Source organism: Embiotoca jacksoni, unplaced genomic scaffold, assembly GCF_022577435.1.
Source record: "Embiotoca jacksoni isolate LCO1_2020_lvr unplaced genomic scaffold, fEmbJac1.0.p SCAF_8, whole genome shotgun sequence".
NCBI lineage: Eukaryota > Metazoa > Chordata > Actinopteri > Embiotocidae > Embiotoca > Embiotoca jacksoni.
The window spans coordinates 15,074,927-15,090,709 of NW_027185436.1; the positions used below are offsets into that span (position 1 = coordinate 15,074,927).

Below are 15,783 nucleotides of genomic sequence, written 5' to 3' on the forward strand. Positions count from 1 at the left end.
GCCAGAGCCTCTTAAGGGGGAAATGCGTCTTTTTTTCTTTCTTTTTTTTTTTTTTTTTTACCACGAGTGAATTTTCACTGTTTACATTGCAATTCTGTCCAGAATTTTTTTTTTTTAAAAAACAACCAATTTTAAACTCTCAAACATCACTTTGGTAGATTTTAAAAGCTGCCACTCTCACAGGCTTTTGATATGGAAAAAAAAAAAAAGATATACACTCATACACAAAGTGGTGGAAAGTAACTAACTACCTTTAATCTGGAACTGTACTACACATTTTATCCCATATCAAAATTCCATTTGATACTACTTTTTACTTTTACTTCACTACATTTCTGCATTACTTTTTAGATGAAGACAGTGTATAACTCAACAATATTTTAAATACAACACATTTTTCAAGATCAAACCAGTAGTTTCCAACCTTTTTGCCTTCTGAGTTCTGACAAAATCAGTGTGTGGTGTTATGGCCCGGCTCGGTGACCGTAACAAATGACGAGGCACACGGAGGATTAGACTGAAATAATGTGTTTATTTAATTAAAAATGAACAAAAGTGCCAACAGAACGGTTCTAATCAAAATGCTTAATAAAGAAAACATGCTGTCCAGAGAACTATAGCAACATGAAACTCATAAGGTCTGACACAGCCTGACGTAGCGCCAGGGGAGCAGAAGTCCACAGACTGTTGGCTTTTAAGCAACCTGGAGACAGTGGCCAGCTGCCTCCAGTTGCTCTGATGACTCCACAGCCAATCCAGGAGCCAGTGGTGCTGGAAAACAGAACCAAAGACAACACACAAGTCCTAGTAGAGGCCCCGGGGGCCGTAACAGTAGTCGGGATCACATTTCAGATGTCTGAGTAGTTAACATCTCCACAAAATAAGAATTTTTCCACCTAAACCTCTGTAGATATAGTAGTTTAAATTAGCTTCACCTCCAGCAGCTACAACAGTAATATGCTGCTCATACACTGATATTTCACTATTATTAATTTAATCATGTCATATATAATAATTCATCAGTCAGAGAGATGATTTGTGCTAATACAGCTGTACTTTTACTTACATATGATTTTTCATGCAGGACTTTTACTTGTAATGGAGTATTTTCACATTACTTTATTGGTATTTTTACTTCAGTGAAGGATGTGAATACTTCTTCCACCATTACATTCACATTCCTTGTTCATCACTATGGCAGGCAGGAAAATGTGTTTACAACCACTGCGCTACAACTCCATGGACTACTAATTAGTTTTAAAGAGCATAAATCTGTGAGGAGAAAATAGTGGATAGCAAGTTAAATAGGATGGCCCACTCGTTACTGTGAGGAATGGGACAGCTTTGGGGGCCTGCATGGTCACATGTTGTTTTCTTCAGTCATGATTCAACACAAAGAATGTGATCAAAATAAGGCAAGAAAAAAATTCAAGTTCCCCTTTACCTGCGAATCTGAAAATAATTGTTTTTCTGTAAAATATTCAAGGTTTGTTTACCACTCAAAAACGTAATTTCTTGGTTTGCACCATGGTCATCTTTAGGCTTACATCTAGAAAAACTAAAGAAGGTAAAATGTTGAGAACTCCCGTGAATAAATAAAGATCTGAATTACAAGGGAGGCGTGGTTAGCATTGTCGCCTCACAGTAAAAAGGTTCAGGGTTCAAATCCGGGCCTGGGCCTTTCTGTACGGAGTTTGCATGTTCTCCCTGTGCCTGCGTGGGTTCTCTCCGGTTACTCCGGCTTCCTCCCACCATCCAAAAACATGCATCTCAGGTTAATTGGTGGTTCTACAAATTGCCCCTTGGTGTGAATGAGAGCGTGAATGGTCTTTGTTTCCAGGGTGTACCCTGCCTTCGCCCAATGTGAGCTCGGATAGGCTCCAGCGCCCCCGTGACCCTGTTCAGGATAAAGCGGGTATAGCTAATGGATGGATGGATGGATGAATTGCAAGGAAGGAACTAAATGGAGTTTGCATGTTCTCCCTGTGCTTGCGTGGGTTCTCTCCGGGTTCTCCGGCTTCCTCCCATCACCCAAAAACATGCACCTCAGGTTGGTTGGCGCCGCGGTCGTGGCAGCCTGTTGCAGCAGCTCCCCCTCGGGATGCTGCTGTAGCAAAATAATTTCCCCTCGGGGATTAATAGAGTACAATTAAATTAAATTAAATTAAATTAAATTAAATTAAATGAAAACAAGTTTTTAATAAACCTGATAAACTTCAAAGAACTTTAAGTTATTATTGTTGATATTTGACACAGATACAACACCATTTTTTGACCTTCATTTCTCCAGGAAGTCCCATTGAAATAAAAAAAAATCTCCTTTAAAAGCAAGGTCATGCCAAAACAGGAGCAGTACACACTCACAGCACATTAAAATACAACATAGAATGTGACATATACAACATGAAATACAAAAACTCACCAAAAGAATGCTAATTACACTCAAGTCCCTCTCAAGAACATGGTCCAACCTTACACCCCAGCCCGCTCCCTCCGCTCTGCTTCTACCAATCGGCTTGTTGCTCCCTCACTGCGAGCTAAACACTCTACAAAATCACGACTGTTTGCTGTCCTGGCTCCTTAATGGTGGAATGAGCTCCCCAATGACATCAGGACAGCAGAAAGTCTGTACATCTTCTGCCGTAAACTAAAAACGCACCTCTTCCGACTTTACCTTGAATAGGTAGCACTTTAGTAGCGCTTAACATGGCACTTACTGATAGCACTTTGTAGTTTGGCTTTCTTGAAGAAATTGTATTTTCTTGATTCTTGTTGTTCTGAGTTTTGTACCCTCATGGTTGTAAATGCACTTATTGTAAGTCGCTTTGGATAAAAGCGTCAGCTAAATGAAATGTAATGTAAGAAACACAGTTATGTCTTATTCACAACATTCTTAATGATAAACTGAAGATTTTTAATAGATATAAAATTATCTAATTTGAGATATTTAGGAAATCTATCCATTCTAAATAAATCAAGCAGAGCTCATATATTTTGAGTTTTAGGATTTGACCATGTTGAATTGTCCAAAGTTTAAGGACTGTCAGTCTTTTAAAACAGCCACTCCCAATTCAAATAATCTATACATTTTAATTTAATCATTTAATCCATGTAAAACACGAGAAATTCACTTTTAAAAACAGCACATATTTGATTGACTGGATTATAAATAGTTCAGAGGCCTTCATCATTTGTCAGCTCTAGATTATTTGTGTTAAATTTTAAGCTCATCTTTTCTGATCTGACCCACTGCTGCCATAAGGATCATTAAATGGGGGGTAAAGGGACACGTATGCTGGAGGTCCTCCTCCCTGTTGAAACTGAGGTGGAGCAGTAGGAACTGGATGCTGCACTGTAGGAGGTGAGAACGCTGCAGATGAAAAACCGTATGCAGGGGCATTTTGTGGCCACTGGTTGCTATAGCCACTTGTCATGTTTGCATACTGAGTGGGATCTGGTGCTGGGTATCCATAAACACCTGAGCCTGGGGGCACAGGAGGGAAGGCGGGAGAAGGGAAGTCACTGTAACTTGGGCCCCCGACAGCCCCGGGTGGGTAAGGCCCCACGGGCCCACCGGGCTGAATGGTAGCAGAGCCAGGGCGAACGATGATCAGTGGAAACAAAATCGTGGGGTCAGTGGCAAATTTAATGTCCAAATACACCTGAGAAACAAAGACAAAATGAGACAGGAAATCAGTCTACAGTACTTATAATTTGAATCAAAGTGCCATGGATGGAACTATTATGTAAGTTAGTTGTCCTCACAGAAAAATATGATTATTGTTTGTCAATATACTGCACATGTTTATTCAGCATCGTACGCTGTACTTTTAAGAGATATTGTATTGTTATATTGTTTGCAAACAAAAGTGATTAATTGATTCCTGAGTAATGTCACTATTTCATTGTCACATACCTTGAGAGTATATTCAACTGTGATGAGTTCACAGTTATGGAGAGAGTAGACAACATCAGCAGGAATCATCAGTTGGCAGGAGGCAGTTTCCTGGGAGTTAGGTGCGATAGTGTCCCCAACCACTTTGGCCAGATTTTTGTAAGAATATGTCTTGGATGCATGGGCATGGTACACTACTCTCTGGTCTATGCTGAATTTGGGCCTCATTTCTTTGGAAGAGGAGTTGCAGATTTTGGCAACAATGGACAAAGTGTCACCTATCAAAAACAAATCATAACATCTGAATAAGAACAGTTTTTTCTGAAATAATGTCCCCGCATATTAATGATTGTGTATTTTTTTTAGTACACCGCATGTACAAAACACCACCTTAACCATTTAACCAACCATCATGTGACTTAATAATGAAACAATGTACAAAGCTGCAAACATTTGATATCAGATGAGATACACTGAGTCACTTTACCTGGAGAGCAAACCTTTTTGGAAACAGTAGCAGACATTTGGACCTCGCCACTGGTGAATTTCCCCATCTCTTTATTCACGGAGCCAGACTGTTGATACTATAACAAGTCATGTAAACAAAAATGTTTTCCATGTCATCTCAATGCATCGTAAAATCATGTTGCTATTAATCTTTGGATTAAACTACCCTTGTCATGGCGAACACTGTATAAGTGAACTCTTTAACATCTCCTCCTCCTCCATTTTTTTTCCATGACTTGACAACTTTGATTGAAACATTGTAGTAAAGTAACAATCTGAAAGATCTCTGTTTGGTTGTCTTTGGTGGCACATATGGCGATAGGCAGGTATTGTTTTTGGACTTCACGTCTCAGAGATCCAAACAGTGTCCCCCTGTGTGACGTTGTTTTTTGTTTTTTTTTTGTTCGGCCATCGTAACTGTTACACAATGCTAGCAAATATCAGAAAAAAGCAATACGCCACATCTTTTTCTTCTTCATACACCAGTTCACACAGAAGCTTGTTGAAGAGCTAACCTGTTGCGCCCCTTGTAATTTCTCACAGAAACGTCACCACAGACACCCGGATTGTGTACTTCTTGATAAGTAAACAGACTTATTAAGAAGTAAGGATGAAATGCAAAGGCTTTCATCTGTGTGCCACAGGCTCAATCACCATTGTGTTATCTTCCATTCTCAATTTTAGTCCACAAACTAAAATTTAAAAATTTTAGCACATACAAGCCAAAATTATAGTATCAATATCATAACTTGTATCAATGTGGTGTCACACTTACCATCATTTGATCACTGTGTGGTAAGGACTTTGAAAGAAACTTGATCTCCTTTTGTTCTGTAGAGGGCATCCGCCAGCTCCTGGATATCTTCGCTTGAAGTGCGTAGACAATTCTACCATGATACCCCTTGAAGGATGATGGCATGTCCCTGTAAGACAGTACAGGAATGCACATATTTGCAAAAGCAAAAAATAGCACTGTGTCAATATCAGACATATTAGACAGAAATTCCTACTTACCCCTGAGGGATTTGAAGCCTGAACTTAAAAGAATGGTCCCCTTCAGGAAGTACAGTCCCTGCAAAAGAAGTGAGGACATTTGATGTTACCTGTAGAGACTTTACAAAAGAACCTTCACCGACCGGATAGATTTATGTATTATGGGAAGTTCACATGTGCAAATTAACTAAAGTCATGGGTAGTGTTGTATCTCAAATTGTTGTCCCCAATTGTTTTCCCCGAGTCCGTTGATAGAAGCAGTCTTTAGGCAGTTATCGGTCTTAGTTGATTTTTATTAAGCGTAGTTTACAAGATATCTTGCATAGCATACAAGACATCTTGGAGAGCCCAACATCAACCTGAGGTCTCTTTGTTGGAGTCTGACTTCCCCCTTTCTGGCACATACACATATACTATAGGAAGAGGCGTTACCTACAGTGAGGCGGGAACATTTGCATAGTATGTTTGTCTCAGTACTTTTCCACTGTCCTCCGTTTGAACCACATCCTCTTTTTGATCTGATAGTGAGTTGCACCCTACTGTGACCCCAACGTGATAAGTTCCTGCATAAGCAATGTGTTCTACAATGCTTACAGTCAGTATGTATTTTGTGCTTCTGTGCTAGGATATGTTTACAACAATACAACACATATATATATATCACATCATATTACTTACATATAGGTCGTACCATCACTACCAATCTTAAGGTGTAGACAAAAGGCTGTGTATGTAAATGTGAGTGATACTGCTTGGCCAAACCAAAAGGTCACAGTAGGAGGTCTGCAACCTGTGGGGTCACATACAGTTGTTCTTTGAGGCATTATCAGATGGCTGTCTGGAGGACTCCAGGGGGCGAAGGAAGACAACCCCCACCTCCACCAACCAACAAAGGATACATCAATACACATGACTTTTGGTGGAAGACAACCAACGAGCATACAACATATGAGCCCTCATATGCACTAAGCAGATCTATATTCCACAGTAGCCTACCAATAGTTGTACGTGCAATTGTTTAGCCTACTTTCAAATGTGTTTGCAGATGTACATACATGTAAAATTGGGCCATATTTTGTATGAATACAAGTCCGCAAAGGTGTCATGCATTTGAGTTTTTTGAGGCTGGCACAGTCTCACAGAGGGGGTTTCCACCTTGCATCAGCATGCTTCACCTGGCATTTCATGCAGCTACAAATGCGTCTCGCATGACCTCTTGTGATGGGAGCATTGTCATGACAAATTTATTTTCATCATACAAATTTCCTTGTTACACAGATTAATACCACACCAAGGCCAAAGAGGTGTTTTTTTTGCACTTATTACACTTTAATTTTTCACTTTTGCATTTAATAGCAATATCGCATAAGGTAATGCAAAAAGTTTTCTTATGAGGGGCAATGGCAAGTTTGGTAAGCTAATACTGCTGAACATTTAAGTTAAGATACATCCTTAACATGTACTGATTTTAATATACTTCTGCTAATTCTTGACTCCCTTCTTTTTTCCAGCATATGTTTATATGACTATGAACATATAAAACTGTAACTTACATTTACTAAGATCTCAAATAAAGGGCACTAAATTGTGTGTACTTTTCAAAGGTTAACACATTTATTTTGCACCCGTTTTGCGAGTGATTTACTAAGAGTAATTGCGTCTTTGATATCAGGTGCAAATCGCTGTATTTAAATGAGGTGTTTGCGAGTGTTAAAGTGATTCCAGCCGTTCTGTTAGCACGGCCGCAAAAGGAAGAAGAAAATCTGATCCCACTGAAATTAAGAAATATAAATATAACAAGAACAAAACGCTATATAGGAGGTTATCAGTGAGTAAGTCAATGCTGTGGGAAAAACAAAAAGATCAATAGATAAGTAGCTAGATGGCAAGATATTAGGCGAAAAAAAAAACCCGGCTTATGATAAAATGTCGGCAAATAAAACAGGAAGGACGGTGGATGAGATGCTTTTAACAAACACTGAGCAGCAGGTCCAGCTCTTTCTTTGATGAGCAGGTGAATTAGTTTCATTCAGTGCCTCCCGAGTGCTCGGGAACCTTATGTACCTGTGGATTCTGCAGGACACATTCAGGACCCGGGACAGCACACCTGTCTAACTGGACTGGGTGGGATATCCAAGCAGCATTACGCTGGAATGACTCAAAGCCAGGACGATGAGGAATCGTAAGAAGTTTTTTGCTGGTATTACGTGACTCCCCTTGTCAGTTGGCTGTCAATCATCATTCAGTTCATTCAATAACTCAGACGCAGCCATCTCCCGGATTTCCGCATCTGGTTAATACGTGTCTTTCAGTCGTACTAAAATACACACGCAATCACTTCTCCTGTTTCTACTTTCAGGTTTAGTAAATATCATTGCAGGTGCTAAATGTGTGTATTTTTATTTCCCTTCCCAGTATTTTGCACCTTTAAGCAGAAACGCCCAATATTACATATGCATTCAGGAAAACACGCAAAATGGACGACGTGTGTTAAATGGCACATTTGAAAGACGGAATCCTCACTGCACTTCCTTAGTAGATCAGCTTGGACATATTTTTGCGGGTTGTGTAAAGTTTGCATGTGATTTTACACACGCAAATGTTGAGTAAATCAGGGCCTTATAATTTAAAAACAAAATTTATCAATTTCTATCTTGACATTTTTAGGAGAGCAGAAATTTTAAATAGGCTAACTTTAATCTAGGCATATTTGGACGTTGTATACTTGTACAATAAAGGACAGCATTGTGCAAACATCCTGAGACAGTAATAGGCTATTAAAATGAATGGGTACAACATAGTCGTGGTCTAAAGTCTAAAGGTCTTTCTTATCAAACGAACGCTCATAGTTTTATAATAACGTCTGTCCACATGTTTAAAAAAAAAAAAGAAGGATGGAACAACTTGCTTTCACATTTCTTTGGCTTACCTTCATCCTTTTCTGCAACTAAAGATTCCTTGACTTTTAAATAGATCTTGTGCGAACTGTGCGACTTCTTACGATCTCCAGTTCCTTCGGTCCAGTGCACGTGAGCCTCCCCTTTGACCTTTACTTTAAAGCTCTTGACTTTGGTGTCTTTTGTCAATTTCAGACTGACCGTGCCAATTATGGTATCTCCTTCAGAAAAAGTGCCTTCTTGGTTGAGGGTTTCATAAATCAGTTTGAAGTCCTTTATTGGAGACATTTCGGGTCTGACAGCCAAACGCGCTGTAATTCCTCAGACTACTCACGACAACAATCACCAGTCTGGAAACTATCTACGGCTCCGCCCGAAGAGTGAGATCATACAAACGCCTCCACAATTGCCTCATGTCAAGCAGTTAAGACTGTTATTATAACCTTGTACTAATCAATGCACGTATCCTAACAACACAATGCACTGTTGCACAACTTAAGGTCATGATTGAATATTGTATATGTTATGAGTTTAATCCAATAAGAAGACTATTTGTCAGATTTGAAAATTGCTCAATAAGAGACCCTTGATATGATGTGAAAGATCAGAAGAATGAGATTTTTTTTTGTCAAGAATTTTACTAAGTTGTGGACAAGAAATTTCATCATACAACATAGCCCTACATAACAAAGTCTTCCCACTCATTTTGAAAGACAGACAGAAATACTTTACATATCTTTATTGAAATCTACAAGTAGCATTAAACACTGGAAGTTGGTTGGTCAACTTCAAAAAAAGTTTGCAAATTTTAATGAAATTGACAGAAGTAGTTATCTATTATCAAACTCAACAGACTGGAAATTATAGAGGAAAAATATTTGGCTGTAAGAGTTGATTGCTTCATTAAAAAAATATAAATTTGACCTATAGCTTATATTTCCAGATTCTCTTCATGAGCCTAAACAAAAGAGAGGTAGAGCGAGCGAATGTAAATTCATTTTGAAAAAAATGACACTTCAAATGTCAAACAAGACCTGTATAATACAATGGATGATGACTGAGACTGGAGTAATAACATTAGCACCTTGACAAAGGCAACTGGCCAGATAACAACTATAACATACAGTACAAAAGTCCTATTTTTTTGTACCTTTCTTTGTATATAATTGCTTAAATGCTAACAGTACATTTTGCCCACAATCACTTCCTTATTTTAAATGTACACTCTTCAAAGACACGATTCAGTGTTTTGTTTCACAATTTCACAAACACCATTTGGTTTTTATGCATCCATTCAGTTATTTCGCATCAGAGTTTTCAGTAGTGGAAGACGGGAAAAGGAGTGAATATGATGGAGGACCTTCATCAGATTGAGACAAGAAGTCTGTATTCATCATCGGTGCAGAAGGCATCAGGTTGTATGTCGGTACCTCAGGGCGCTGAGAAGAAGGGGTTGGCTGGATCTCTGAGGCAGATGGGGGCGGGTGAAACAGTGGGGCGGGGGGTGGAGGATGAATCACAGAAAATGATGAAAATGCTGATCCATACAGAGAAGGCAGCTGTGGCGCTGGGTTATTGTAGCCCTGTGTTGGCTGAGAGGGGAATACACTTGGTGGACCGGCATATGGCGGTGGGATGTCTGTGTATGCAGGTGGTGGTGCTGAGTATGTTGGGACTCCCGGGTTTCCATACCTGCCTGAAGGTGGAGACACAGGATATGGGCCCATAAAAGGGGCATGAGGAGGGAAGTCACTGTTTCTTGGGCCCCCAATAGCACCTGCTACAGAGGGACCCAGAGACACCGCAGGGGGAGGGAAGTCACTGTTGCTTGGGCCCCCAACAGCTCCACGTGGATAGGGACCAACAGCCAAATGATTCTGACAGCCAGCAGCTAAGTCATGAGGTATAATTAGCACTGGCAACTTGACCTGTGGATCGAAGGCAAAGCTGATGTCCAGATACACCTGAGAGAAAATACAACTCCTCATTAGTACATGATGCTTTTACTTTTAATATAGAACAGGAACAAGAAAACCTCTTACGTTGTAGCCTGCCTGGACTTAAAACCCTGCCTTTCTCCTGGTAGTGTGTTCACCTGCTTGGCCTTTGTTAAATTAATACTTCTTTAATTCCTTTAAATTCTTATTGGAACAAGTCATACAAGCAGGGTCTAGTGTCTGGATTTGGCAATGAAAAAAAATTGCAGTGGTAGTTATGTGTAGCAGGTATGAAAGTGTTGCTTTGAGCAACGATAATGTTGCCAAAGCATGTCGGTACAAGTCATACTACCTTAGCTCTCAAACAAATAGAAGCACGGGTGGTGGATGTGAGAATTGAGGGGAGTAGAGCTGGGATGCCAGGACTGCTGTTGTGCCTTTCTAAGGAGTTGGGGGCCTAACTTGACAAAACAAAGGTGAAGCTGAGGTTTCCACGTGATAAACCCAGTGAGAGGTAGTATCTTAGTTTGGTGTATGAGCATAGCCTGCATAGTGTCGGTATAGCATCCTGTGAATTAGTGAGGCATTTGGAAGGGAAAGACAGGTTGGAAGATTGAGTCAGTCAACCCTTGTGATGTTATTCTGCATTAATATGACAATTTGGGTGTACTTTCAAACAAAATTTTAAAAAGTAAGGTTCTCTGTTAGCTTCAGCCAGCCTCAGTGTTGTGCGTATGGCTCCACTCCCTTTTCAAACTGTGTCAATTGTAAGTATAACATACCTTTATGTGGTATTCCAGTGAGATAATCTCACAGTTTTGGATTGTCAGAGCCAGTTCACGTGGAATCTTCATTGCACACTTGACCTCCTTCTGTGTTTTGGGTTTAACGGGGGTGTCAAGCATTTTGTGGATGACACTGCTTTCATGTTTGGTACTGCTGTTAGCATGGTACACGGTATCCATGGTTAAACTAAATTTGGGACTCATCTCACTGGATGAAGAATTCCTGACTTTTGCAACAATCATCATTGTTTCACCTGTGTGGAAAACAACACAATATTTTACATTAATTTTCAATTTCATTAACTTACATATTTTGTAGGATAATGTGGTGTGCTCCAGAAAGTGTGTTATACAGTATAAAGACTACCTGTAGGGCACAATTTATGTTATATAATATGCTAAACCCCACCCACAATATTTGAAAATACTATCTAAGCCAAGTGTGGAAATAGCACAGTGATTATACTGTTTAAAATGGGATCAGGGGGTCTTTTTCTTTTCATGCCCCAGATTTTGATTATTTTTTTAAATGTTTTATTAAAACTATCAGTAATAACAGACTAATTTAAGGCAGATATTTTAAGCTGTCAAGGGCATAGGTTGAACTGGTACCACTGATATATTCATTTTTGTAATCAGGTATCCAAGGATGCCACAAAAGTAAGTTAGCATGCACCCACCACAGCTGAAAAGGAATTGTATTACCTGGGGCATAAGCCCTCTTGTCAACACTGACATCCATGTGTACGTGTCCTTTGGAGAAAAAACCCATCTCTTTGTTTGTTGAGCCAACTTGTTGTGACTAAAATGAAATGAACAGAGAAAATACTTATTTTTGATTCAGATCCATTAATAAAACAATGAAATGCATGGTTTAAGATGCTATGACTGATATTTTACGAGAGCAATTTATCAAAGAACTGTGAAAACAATGTTATAATGGGAAACTAGTTGCTCATTTTGATGGGTGTACAAAGAGTTATTATCTGAATGTGCAGCTCCCCTTGGTATTTGCGGAATGTTTTACTGAGTTTCAGTTAATTGGTTAGCTGTCCAGTCTGTACAGTTACTGTTTTGGTTCACTCTCGCCACTTTTATAATTTATTAGTCAGCTGTACAAGGTAGCAAAAAAAAAAAAAAAAAAAAAAAAAAAAATCACAAAAAAACCCCAAAAACATAAATAAGGCCACTGTATAAAGCCTGCTCAGCGTTAAACAAGACACAGACACCGTTTTAGATTAGCTGGTGAACACAGTGGTGAAAGTAGCAACTAGACAGCCAGATATTTTCCTCATTGTTGGGAAAGTGAAACTACAGAGCTGAAAGAGAGAGGATATTGGATTTCAATCCACCACAAACCACTGCCTACAAAAGAAATAATATCCCTGACAAATGCCTGTAAATGATCCACAGTAACTGGGGCATGATTCCTAGAGACACATTGCTGTTGTGGATTAAAATAATTTCAACTCCAAATTCTAATAGCCAAAGTACATGTTTTAACTTTTCATAGCAGGAACAGCACATGTAGAGCTCCTACACTTAATGATAGCTGTTTTCTATTTAACTATTGCAGTAAGTAAAACCAGAATGCCAGTATGTGGAACAGCTGGACTGACAACTCTAAATGGAATGCACCCATCATGATTGGTAAAAGTTACTTTTACAATTACAATTTTCCCTCCATAAAATGTTTCAATGTTTGCTCTGAAAAAAAAGCCAATCACCTCCATTGTACTGTGTTGGTGGGATAGGTCTAGAGCTTGTTATCTCAAAATTTCAGCAGATAAACAAAGCGGTCTGTGTGACAAGACAGAAGGAGGACTTTTGGCATCCACTTAAGTTATGTGACATATCAGAGATGTGTGTATGCATGATCAAATATTTTACACACCATCAGAGACGGAATATTTGGAAAGGACTTAGAGGCAAAATTTATCTCCTTTTTTGCTGTCGTGTCCATCCTCCAACTCCTGGACAGCTTCGCCTCTAGTCTGTAGACAATCTTTCCATGGTGCCCCTGAAAGGAGGAAGGCATGCTCCTGTCAAAGGGAAACAGCAGATTCGTGTCATGATGTGAATTACATAAACACCCATTTAAGCATGTGCAGGAAACAGTTCTTTTTTTATGTTTTTTTTTTTTTTTAAATACAGCCTATTACAATTTGGAGGGGCAACCATGAGGTCAATTGTCTACCTGCACTTACCCTGATGGTATCTTAAAGCTGAATTGATAGACATGGATCCCTCGGGCCACAACAGTGTCTGAGAAGGAAGGGACTCTGTTAATGCTGACAGCAGTCTGCTATTTCTTGCTACCTATTAAGCTACTGTGAATACTAATAAACATTGTAGTGGAAAGTAACAAAGTAGGCCTAACTTAACTTGAGCAGTATAGTCTACTTACTCTAGTGTACAATACAAGATATGCCTGCTTCATATAAGTATTACTATTTAATCTACTTGATTTCAGTATTGTACATTTTGTCCACTACAATATGGCAGCTGCAATTTAGGCTACTTATTGGACAGTGCAGTTTAATTTAATAAACGGCCATCTTAAGGCCTACAAGTTATCTCAAACTAGAGCAAGTTTAACATCACTGATGTTTACACTTAATGATATTCCAACGGTTTAAAATATACAACTTCTTTCTTTCTAAATGATAGGTTTAAATTGTTTTTATATTGTGTTATTGAGTATTTAAACATCACTGAGGTGCCATGACCATCACTGGACAAGAAAAGAATAAGAGAAAACAGCATAAACTGACAGGCAGCGATTAAACTGAAGGCCTACATCATGTTAAGTCACTGAATTGGTTAAAGGCATGCTTTACTAATAAGACGACAACCGCCTACCCTTGGAGTTCTCTGGGATTAAAAACTGCTTTAGTTTGAAGTATCTCCTGTGCGCAGAGTATGTATGGGTGTCATCGCCTGACTTTCTCGTCCAGCGCACGTCAGCGTCTCCTTTAGCTTTAATAAAAAGGCTTTCAATCGTGTTCTCCTTCGCCAAGAGCAGCGTTACTTTCCCCGTTATCGTGTCTCCCTCCGAAAACGTCCCGGACTCGTTCAGCAAGTCGTAATTGATCGAGAAGCTTTTAATCGAAGGCATTGTTGCAGAGAAGGAGTCCAAGGAGTTTCGACCTCGAAAGGAACTCGGTCTACGTTCTCGCTTACAAATGTTTTCACTGCATGGTATTTCTGGACAGTTAGGCCGTGGCGTGTGGACTGTGGTATAAGGACACGCCCTATGGAAGTGGTATTCAAAGACCTCTGCTGCCATCCACTGAGGGAAGGAAAGACTGAAGAGCGGATCGCAGGAAACAACTGCAGATCACTGGGGTGACCGCTATAGACGTTCGTACGCATGCGCGAGTCCAACAGGTTTCTTTTGACAATACGCCTGCGCGAGTTAAATGCTTATGAAATTCAAATTTGCTGGAAAATTTGTGGAAATGTGTGATAGCAGGGCAAACAATGCTATGCGAATGAGCTTTGAAAAATAATCAGTTTAAGTTGTTGCTCACATGAATCAGATGTCTGTTGCGAGGTAGCCCACAGTGTATTTTCTGCAGACTCGTATGTAGCCTAGTTGACAATACATATGCATGCATATAAATCTCCCTCTCACCACCACTTGGGTGTCTTCCTCAACCGTAGGTCCCCTGAGAGCTAAAGGTGTCTGGGTCTGACTACACTCCTCAGAGACCTCAGATGTTGTGCCTGGATTCTGTTTGAGCTACATTCCATCTTTGGGAGTCCTCAACCCTAATTCTCCTGCCAAAACTGGGCTAAATGAGGACTTCAACCTTCACATCTTTTCCAGTTGTTCCTTACCTCTTGGTTTTCTCATGCTCCATATTATTGTCCGCTGGGATTTCCTTGTCCATCACCACTGCACCGCTGCCCTCTTCTGCCCTCAACGGCCACTATTGGTTAGCCAGCAGGTGCTTGTCAGACTGCAACTTGAGGACCCACAGGATCTTAGCTCTGCTGTTATCAACCACAGTGGTGTGTTTCACTGAGACTTGACACAGATGTTCCTGTACCCTATCTCAGCCTCTTGGTTATGTCCCCCAGAGCACACTGTCCCACACTGGATGGTAGCCACCTCTTAATAATAGTCCAATGCTGAAAATAAATTAATTGAATGATGTAGAAAAGGAGTTTGAAAAGTGGGGCATGAAACTTTGAAGGTTTTTTGTGCAACCCTCTTAAGCATGCATCGAAAAAACATATAGGACAGCTGAAGGCCAAGCGGGAGATTTTCATACTGCTGAAGTGGCAGGACAAAGAAAATTGGAAATTGCTTGTTCACCTGTTAAAGATGTTTGTTCTGTTTATCATAACTTTAAATTATTTTGTTAAAAGGCTCATCGTGTCCTCATTCTCCATTATACATTATTGGTTATTGGTGCTAGTGTTACACTGTTAATACATGAATATTTTCACAGGACCAAAGCAGTGTGGTATGAATTTATCTAACCTCATTGTGTGGGAAGTGTTTACATAATCAGATTTGAGTCCACTTAAAATGGTAGCAATCTGTGATGTAACACTTATGTTCAGTCAATTAAGTTTGAAGCATGAAATATATCTAGGTTATCAAGTATAGTGTAGAGGGCCAAAAGAAAATGCAGAAAATTATACAAATTGGTTGCACATGAGTCACTATCTTAAGTAGAATTCATAATTTTATAAAACGCAACTCAAATTGTTGTCACTGTTTAAAAAAAATGGTTTACAACAAGAGTATGGGATAA

At 39.6% G+C, this 15,783-nt stretch overlaps 2 protein-coding genes across 2 annotated transcripts; both read right to left on the reverse strand.

The window, feature by feature from the left end:
- Positions 1 to 512: 512 nt before the first annotated feature.
- Positions 513 to 8,599, reverse strand: LOC138191971 (arrestin domain-containing protein 3-like). The gene is made up of 6 exons (XM_069139092.1): positions 8,325 to 8,599; positions 5,417 to 5,474; positions 5,178 to 5,325; positions 4,383 to 4,479; positions 3,917 to 4,173; positions 513 to 3,662 (listed from the first exon to the last, which is right to left on the reverse strand). The coding sequence occupies exons 1-6, from the start codon at positions 8,578 to 8,580 to the stop codon at positions 3,228 to 3,230; spliced, it is 1,251 nt and encodes a 416-aa protein (XP_068995193.1). The 5' UTR covers positions 8,581 to 8,599; the 3' UTR covers positions 513 to 3,227.
- Positions 8,600 to 8,910: 311 nt separating this feature from the next.
- On the reverse strand, positions 8,911 to 14,327 carry LOC138191900 (arrestin domain-containing protein 3-like). The gene is made up of 6 exons (XM_069138973.1): positions 13,877 to 14,327; positions 13,222 to 13,279; positions 12,909 to 13,056; positions 11,720 to 11,816; positions 11,012 to 11,268; positions 8,911 to 10,256 (listed from the first exon to the last, which is right to left on the reverse strand). Exons 1-6 carry the CDS (start codon positions 14,301 to 14,303, stop codon positions 9,591 to 9,593), a joined length of 1,653 nt encoding a protein of 550 aa, XP_068995074.1. The 5' UTR covers positions 14,304 to 14,327; the 3' UTR covers positions 8,911 to 9,590.
- Between the last annotated feature and the right edge of the window lie 1,456 nt (positions 14,328 to 15,783).

Excerpts from the sequence above, each read along its gene's own strand:
- LOC138191971 (XM_069139092.1), bottom strand. The coding sequence starts at position 8,580 with ATGTCTCCAATAAAGGACTTCAAACTGATTTATGAAACCCTCAACCAA. Across the intron at positions 4,480-5,177 it reads CACACAGTGATCAAATGATG|TATCAACAGTCTGGCTCCGT; the intron begins GTAAGTGTGACA and ends GACTTGTTATAG. Across the intron at positions 3,663-3,916 it reads CAGTTGAATATACTCTCAAG|GTGTATTTGGACATTAAATT; the intron begins GTATGTGACAAT and ends TTTGTTTCTCAG.
- LOC138191900 (XM_069138973.1), bottom strand. The coding sequence starts at position 14,303 with ATGGCAGCAGAGGTCTTTGAATACCACTTCCATAGGGCGTGTCCTTAT. Across the intron at positions 13,280-13,876 it reads AATCCCAGAGAACTCCAAGG|ACACTGTTGTGGCCCGAGGG; the intron begins GTAGGCGGTTGT and ends CTTCCTTCTCAG. Across the intron at positions 10,257-11,011 it reads CACTGGAATACCACATAAAG|GTGTATCTGGACATCAGCTT; the intron begins GTATGTTATACT and ends ATTTTCTCTCAG.